Genomic DNA, 9,093 nt, shown 5'->3' with positions numbered 1-9,093 from the left:
CGCCTGGAATATCTCGTGGTCTGGGAGGGATTCGGCCCCGAGGAGAGATCATGGGTGCGTAGAGACGATGTGTTAGATCCCTTACTCCTCAGAGACTTCCATGATCGTCACCCAGATCGTCCCGCTCTCCGGGGCCGCGGCCGTCCTCGACGTCGGCAGCGGGCGTCAGGAGCCGCCCGTGGGGAGGGGGGTACTGTCAGGGATAGTCCAGCTTCATCAGGCCCAATCACCTCACACACCCGTTCCCAATCACCAGAGTACTAATCAGCCACACCTGTCACCACCTCATCAACACTAGCTCAAATACTCAGTCACTGCAGTTACACTTTGTCTGGTCTTGAGTTCACTACGCTACTCCTTACCTGTCTCACGAACCCGGACTCCAACCTGTGCCCACCTGTCTCCGTCGAAAGTCATCTTCATTCCGGTCCTGGAAGGACCCAAGAAACATTCACCACGTGAGCCCGATCCCTGCTGTTCCCAGAACTGTTTCCCTTTAACCCATTTGCTCTCCATCTCTTCCCTCAGCACCTCCGTTCAATAAAGAACCCTGCTTACCTGTATATCTCCGTTGTGGTCTCCCTCTGTACTGTGACAGAAAGACATTTAAATTTTAAATGCGTACTGTATGTCTGCTCTATTTTAGGAGTACACTAATATACAGATGTTCTCCGAGCAACCTGAGAGGACTATGGAGTAAGATTCTGCATCCAGGGGTTACAACCCTTTAGGCAGATGCTTAGAAAATTGACTTCACAAATATAGGAATGTATGTTGATGCATTATGTAGAATCAACACTGGAAATAGGACGAACATAATACATTTTTATTGCGGTGTCATACTAGTTGATATAGCTAAATTTGGTGCTAATATTACTATTGAAAAACTGCTTTCTGAATTCAGCTGCCTCGATTTAAGTCATCAATCCATAGTGCAACATTTCCAGAGTGAAACCGTACATTAAAATAAATAAAATAATAATAATTATTATTTTTAATTGCATTGTTTTACTCAGTAAAACAAGACAAACATGTCTTCTTTGACAAAGTGTACCAACGAATCATCTGCAATAAGACCAAGAATTTCCTTGAATTGCTCAGGCACTTCGCAATTGCATGCTATGAACTGAATACATGGACGACTGATAGAATTAATTATAAAACTGCACAAGTCTCAAAGTAAAACATTCACCTACCTATTGTGGGTAACTAGCAGAGCTTTAACACATTTGGGGTGAGGTGTAGTGGAAACTAATATAGGGAGGGAGGGAACCAACAACCCGAGAAATCCACAAACCCTTTGGAGCATCTCTCACAATAGATCTCTCGCCTCGTCTCCTTTAGCGAAGGACGCCTGCTCATAAATGTCTTCCAGGATTGATATCGTATTATTACTTGCACTTATTGAGTGGGTAGTTTCAAAGGGACAGTTATTAAACCAAATATCTTTAATTTATGATCTGGGGCAATCTGTTCTAGTAATAACAGCAAGGAATTCCTTATTAGAGTTAAGAAATAAATATTGAGTTTCCTGATATATCCTCAGCTGGGTGAAAATAGAACCATGCTCGAACCATAAAATGCGACTCTACTGGAGGTGTGCAAACAAACTGAGAAAAAAATTGTCTGCATTATCAGTGCTGCAGTTAACAGAGTGAAATCTAAAACTCTGATTGAATGTCACCATGCAAATGTATATGTGTGCATTCGAAATCACTTAGAGTGCTTGTTTCCTTGTTTAGCCTTACCATGCAATATTGATTTCAATATTATCAATATTTATTCCGTCTAGTAATAATAATTGACAGGCTACATATTGAATGGTAAACTAAAATTAAAGACCTCTTACAAGCACTCTTTAATAAAGCAAAGAAAACCTAAGGCCACTTGCAAAGTTAAGATTTCAATGCCATGTCAGCCTCTTTAAAATACAAGAGTTGCATAAATACAATAAAATAAATACAACAATTAAGAATATACAGTGTTTTACATTTACATTTAATACAAATTCTATGACATTTTTTCTGGTAAAATCTTACTAAACAAGTCCTTAACTGAGCTTACTACATAAAAATATCGTCTACTAGCAATAAAAGCAGGGCAGTCCAATAAAATATGTTTAATGGAAAGCAGGGTCTTGCAAAACATACATACAGTTAGGTCTTCACCTTTAAGCAGAAATGCATGAGTTTATCTTGCATGAGACTCAGACCAAAAAAAATCCAAAGCTAAGGTATTTAATTCAGCCAGAGACTGAAAAAAACACACTTATCATCTCAAAATTGATGGCCAAAATTGCTGGGTCCTAGAACACATAAATGTGAGCCTTTTTAAAAAACTGCAGTGAGTCATTTTAAAAGCTTCGTGATGGCGATGTTACTGTGCTGTTCTCAGCACTGCCCGCTAGACCGCTGTCAGCACTTCTCTGCTAATTGCCTCCATCAGTTAAAATCATTATGATCCCCTTTTATTCCGGCCCAAAATAGAAATAAAATCATGTTGCTCGGAGTCACAGACTGACCATCAGGAAGTCTCAATAGCTACTAATGAGATGCTACTCATGGTTGAAGGCTTGGTGTATGAGCGGTGTATATCTTATAGCATTCTATAGCTATCTATAGAATCTATCTATCTATCTATCTATCTATCTATCTATCATTTCACCACCTCCTCAAATATTACATCATGTCTTTTGCCCAGTATGCTGTGAAATGTGTTCCACGTTGTCCAGTGTCCCAGAGGAAACACTGACCTGCCCTGCAGACACCGAAATGTCACAGTCCAATTGTTGAGATGTCTTCTTCTCCTCTTTTCCTGTTACAAGCTATAGCTACGCTATTCTACACAGAGAGCACTGAGGCATGCACAGTTTCCCTTGTAGACATACAAGCTCACTCTAGGCTGAAATTCAGCTGTCAGTGACATGCCAGCCAACATGTAAATGAATAGGGAAATTACCTTCAAGATTATTTAAAAACCTTTAAAGTAACATTTAACTAAACAACGCCAGCAAGGAACCATTTGTAATTTAATAATATCAACCAAGACCATCTATAATACCTGGAGAGAGATATAGTATCAATGGTGTAATTATGAAATATACCAGCAAGGGCTAACTGGACCACACTAAGCAAATGAAACAATTGCAAGCGTTAATGTGTAAGTGGGTATGTGCAAGTTAACCTTGCAGTGAAATATTCTGATGATCTCATTGTCTTTATAATTCAATTCAGTTCAGGGTCATATTTCATCTCAACATCAACAGAACATTCTTCCAGAACCAGTTACATCTCTAACTTTATGACCTGCATAGTGTATCACTTCAAGCCCTGTATCTGAAGAAAAGAGACCAGCTGTCAGATTAAATCTGATAATCAACTCTTGCAATGTGGTTTTCACGCCTCCATTATTCCAGCGTGCGTTGCAGAATCTCCCCCTGCAGCTACTGACTAACAAATCAGAAAGTGCTTGATTGCTGTGTATTAACATGGAGAGAAGAGGAGGGAAACATTCCATCTAATCAACAGTAAGAGATGATCTTATTGCTTTATGAATTTATATAAAGAGATTTTACAGATGCAACGGCTCCTTCAAGATCACCACATAGGACATAAATGACAAATAAACATCATCTCAACTGTTTTTCCTAAACAGCATTGAGAAATTTCTATTTCTCGTGTGAAATAAATGCTGGTAATCTAAACTTTGAGTTTCTTAAACTGAGCTCAAATTTACCAAGACACCAAAGTCTATGTCAGAAATTTCAATATAAACTATTAAAATATATAGAAAATATTTTCCAACAAATTCATCCAGACCAAATTATCAGAGCTATCAATGATATCAGTTCTTACTTTAGAACAAAAGTCTCATTTGTATCAAGAAATAGTGTAATTCAGGTTTGACAGCACAATTAACAACTAATTTAATTACACTTTTCAATAGTATAACAGTAGTTCAACTGATTTCAAAATAGTGTTGCTTTTCCAGTAAGGACTTAATTTTTCCAACAACTAGCATTTTTTTGCAACCGTTTAACAATCAAGTGCATTGAACATATTGTTTTTTGTCATGTTCTGAAAATAAACCTCACAAAATTTTGTTAAATTTAAAATAAAAAAAAATGTCAATGGGTGAGAAAAAAATGTAACGAGTTATATTGTGTGAAAAATAACGTATAATATTTTTATGTATTTATTAATACATTTTTTCTCAAGTGATTTTATTGTTTTAATGAATATTAAAGAATATTACTTTGCTGTGCATTTTTTAAGGCAGCGCCCACAATAAATATTTGAGACAAAGATTGATCTCAAATATTTCCTAAGCTATTAAAAAAATCACATTTAATTTGGCAATGTTTATTAACGAGACCACCAAAACAACTAGAACTTCAAGGCATTTCTGCTTTTTTTTTTTTTTTTTTTGAAGTTGCCAGATTTTCATCTGCTGCCATATCTCTCCCTCTTTCTTCCAACATTACCCAGTCCCTCTCTCTCCCTCTCTCATGACTAACTAATGAGTCCTGGCATTGCTGTTGTCCCTGTGGTGTTATTGGGCTGATCTGTGCTCTCTTAAGGGTGTGCTGAGAGGTTGACTCTCTAAAGCAGCAGGAGGCCCACACTTCTCTTAAACAGCAGGGCTAAAGAGGTTTGTTTACTGGGTAACACCTTGGCCTGACCTCCCCGAGCCGCTGGGAGTTACTCTGTGATTAGTTCTGTGCTAGCCTGGAGCCGAAGACCCGGCGTCAAGTGGAAAGCCACTCTCTCCCCACCGCAGGGTGAATGATTGGGCAACTCGCGCTGTAATCAATCACCCTTTCTACCTCCGACATACCGCACATATACACATCCACCGGGAGAAGGATGGGGCCTCCTAAACTTGTTGCTATCTTTGTTGCTCTGCCTGAAAAGCTGCATGATTTTATTTAGAGTCGGCCTTTGACTCGATAACAGGAGATTAATTGTCGCTGTTGCTTCGGTTTGTCCTCAGTGGGTCTTTGTGGCTTTCGGTGCACAGAGAAAGGGTATACTGTACATGTATGTGTTCAAACATGATTTCCTCTATTCACTCCTGGTCTGCTACTGTTTGCCACTTGGCCCCTGTGGACGGGGTCTCATTATTGCGATGTGTATTCACATCTTCCACCTTTTGCCCAGGGTTCTCCTTCTCTTTCACTTTTCAGCTTTTCACTTACAATGAGATTTCTGTGACTCCTTCTCCTTTGGCATCCCTATTGGTCTGAAACTGGGCTTCACTGACCTAACGCTGCCCTCCCATCAAGACAAGAGACTTCAGAAAGAAAAATCACAAAAGTTATCACTTTTAAATCTCAGTGGTCTCTCCTAGACAGAAGCAATAAGACTAAATGGAGATCAAATGAAGACTCAAATGAAGAACAGATCTCAACAATTAGGGCTGCATGATTAATCAAAATCCAAAATTGTGATATGGCTTAATGCAATATCATATTGCAAAGGCTGTGATTTGATTAAATAAATACATATGCTGTGAAGAAAGGCTTTAATGGCTTCCTGTGGGCTTTCACCAAAATAAAAGTTTAATGGCTTAATGACTGAAAAAAATAATGAAATTAAGACAGCTATAAATATTAGCATTGTAATTTTAATGTTGTACTGTAAACTAAAATTATCATCTTTACACTAGTAATATTTCTTATTTCATTTAATATTTTTATTTAGTAGTAGTAATGATAATAATAATAAAGTTTATTAGTTGTTGTCATTTTATGATAATATTGATATTGTGAATATTGTGCAGTCATACAAACAAGCACAGAAAACCTGGAGCTTTTTAAATGTTTAAATCACATTTTAAATTGCAATGACAATTTTGATCAGAAAAACGTTATTAGAAACAATAACTCTCAAAAGTCTCAAAAGTCATTTCAAATATTTCTAATTATTTTTTTCCAAAACCAAATGATCCTATGCTATCCACCTTCTTTTAATAGCTTTATATTTTTCTTTTGTCAACAATGTGTCTCTTTTTATTTCTCCTAAACAAATCTGAAAGACAAAAAAAAAGTCAAGAAGTCTCCAGGGTTAAAAAGAGCAACATATGGAATATTCAACAGATTCTTTCTGCATCTCCAACATGCGAAAACAAGCTAATATCTTTTGGTTTGTTTTCATTCAAGGTAAAGCCAGTTGGAACATCATTTATTCACAAGGTCAAGTGGGTCGTTTTGAAAATGAGCAGCACAAGGTTGCTAAACCCCTAGTACAACAAAAAGCAAACATTTTGTATGAATTTCCAGGAAAAATAGACTTCAGAAACTGGAGGTCAAGCTCATTCTAGGCTAAACGCAGCAGTCGAGTGGGCAAAATCTCAGTTGATAGTCTGTTTCCTCTAATGATTCTCATTAAAGTTAATGTGTATGTTTGCATGCAACTTACCAATATGGCTGCGATGTGTTGAGGCCAGACTCAGCTGACCCCAGAGAGACAGCAGACAGATGCCCAACAGCAGCAATCTCCTGCCCACACGCTGCAGTTCCCGCTCCCGCATCCTACAATCACACACACACAATACCTGTTTATCCTTAAGCGAAATTAACATATGATTCAATGACATATGGGAAATAACACTCAGAAAACAGCTAATTTATCTTGAATACACTATCAAACACATGGAAATAAGTACTACGATTTAGTAATCCTATCAAATGGTAATTCTACTGGGGCTAGTTGTCACACAGGCTATATTCAGACTGCAGGCAGATTTTTTTCTCAGATCAGATCTTTTCAGTCAGACTGTCTGTACTATTAAAGTGCAAGTGATCAAATCAGATTTGTGTGTCCATACATAACCAACTTATCTGCATGGGCTGCTTTGGTTTCGATGCAGGTGTACCCACATTTTTGATGAGGCTTTCAAAACAGATGCTCAGTGAAAAACTCAGTGATGGAGGAGACTGGTATATATTGTGATATTCCGGCTTTGGCTTTGTTTGAATACTGTATGAATACTTCTGGCATTTCTGTCACTGGTTTTGATGTTAGTGTTGCGTTAAGAGTGATGCAAAAGATTATTTGAAATCTGATTTGAGCAGCCAGAGCATCTAGACTGAGACACATCTGGAAAAATCTGATTTAAATCCAAATGTAGTTTATTTGGATATGCTAAAAAACTGGATATTTGCTAATAGCCCGAACAAGACCATAGGTGCAGTAACCACATTAGCATATTCAGGCAACAGTATTATAAGAGGTAGGTTTTTCATACAGTTTTATATTGGAGAAGGTTGTCAGATACTTTTTTAAATTATATAATTCTTAATTGGTTTGATATTTCTGAATGTTACATATACATTTTCATTGTTTCATTAATTGTTTTACGGTCCATTTTGATTTCTTGTTAATTTTAATGTAGAACCGTGGTACTTTTCTGAAGGGAAAAAACTAAACATTTTACAATTTCCCCTAATTGGCTCAAACACCCAGAAAATAGTCCATTTACCATGTAAATGTCAGACCCAATATCCCATTTTATTCTGAAATACAGTCAGTATAGTCAAACAAATGACTCCAAACACAACATGATCCATAAATACTCAAAATGCAAGATCGTTTAGAACGTGGCAGACACGATTCCAAACAGCCATTAATTTCCTCAAATATCTGCCATCCCTCAAATGTGTTAGCGAGTGACACAATCTCGCTCTTTGGAGGTGGTCCGCTCTTGTCTGGAAAACACAGCAATCTTGATATACTATCAGAGGCTGCAGGCCAGTAATTCCCTCTCTGTCTTTGAGGGGTCCAGAGAGACTAGAACACACAAAAGCAATCATCGTGCCGCCACGCCAAGCTTGTGTTCTACTTGTGGAGGGAGGACAACAGCAGTATCACAGCCATATTTTCATGTATTTTGCCAGCATCCCTTCTCAAATTACAGCAAAGGCTGGCTTCATATGAGGGGCTGCGAGCCTGCGTGTTTGGCAGAAACTGTGAGGCTTTCATGCATATGTTCAGTATTCAGTCAGACTCTGGAGGTTTCTTTGTCCTTCATTATTCTACACTAAAAGAACATTGGTTTGGTTTTGTAGCTGCAGCAGAACATGTGAATAACCCAATTTGAGGATTTGATTAAGGCAGGATTTGAGGAAATCTGTGTTGCATTTTGCAAGCCAAAAAAAGGACTTTAAACATGTTAATAAACACTACATCAATACAAAATATACATATATATAGTAGAATTAGATTTCTACAGAGGTACTTACACATGAAGAACTGACTGCCACAATATAGGGTGTATTAGACAATTGTGGACCGTTGCCATGGCTTTACTATATGGTTGCTAGCATGTCCTGAGAGGTTGTCAGGGCATTGCTATACGGTTGCCAGGGTGTTGCTATGCAGCTGGTAATGCTAGAGTGTTTCAATTATTACTATGCAGTTGTTAGCATGCTCTGAATGGTTACCAGGGCATTGTCATGTGGTTGTCATGATGTTTTGATGGTTACTAGGGTGTTGCTGTACAGCTGGTAACACTAGAGTGTTTTAACCATGTTACTATGCAGTTGTTAGCATGTTAAGTGTTTACTAGAGTGTTGCTATGCAGTTGCCAGGGTGTTCTGGTGATTGCTAGGGTGTTGCTATGCAACTGGTAATGCGCGAGTGTTTTAACCATGTTACTAAGCAGTTGCTAGTATGTTCTGAGTGGTTACCAGGGTGTTGCTATGCAGTTGGTAAGGTGTTGTAAATTGCTTCAAAAGCAACTTTACACAATTGCTAGTGTGATGCCATTCAGAGAGGTGGTTGCTGGTGTGTTCTGGGTGGCTGCTAAGGCATGACTCTGCGGTTGCCAGGGTGTTCTGGTGGTTGCTAGAGTGTTACCATGCAGCTGGTAATGCCTAGAGTGTTTTAACCATGTTACTATGCGATTGCTAGAATGTTCTGAGTGGTTACCAGCGTGTTGCTCTGCAGCTTGTAAGGTGTTATAAGTTGCTTCTAGTGTAACTTTATATGGTTGCTAGGGTGATGCTATTCAGAGAGGTTGTTGCTAGTTTGTTCTGGTGGTTTACAGAGCATTCCAGATGATTGCCAGGACTTTAATATATGGTTGTTATGC

General features: G+C 38.3%; 1 protein-coding gene across 1 annotated transcript in view; it reads right to left on the bottom strand.

The window, feature by feature from the left end:
- LOC107685833 (protein FAM19A2-like) overlaps positions 1–6,531 on the bottom strand; it is a 30,030-nt gene extending 23,499 nt beyond the window's left edge. Inside the window, exon 1 of the mRNA XM_016482568.1 lies at positions 6,420–6,531. Coding sequence (XP_016338054.1) covers positions 6,420–6,531 — 112 coding nt within the window. The remainder of the gene's footprint in view (positions 1–6,419) is intronic.
- Between the last annotated feature and the right edge of the window lie 2,562 nt (positions 6,532–9,093).

This window comes from Sinocyclocheilus anshuiensis, unplaced genomic scaffold, assembly GCF_001515605.1.
Source record: "Sinocyclocheilus anshuiensis isolate Anshui unplaced genomic scaffold, SAMN03320099.WGS_v1.1 scaffold822, whole genome shotgun sequence".
Lineage (NCBI taxonomy): Eukaryota > Metazoa > Chordata > Actinopteri > Cypriniformes > Cyprinidae > Sinocyclocheilus > Sinocyclocheilus anshuiensis.
This window is presented reverse-complemented; position numbering and strand designations above follow the sequence as displayed.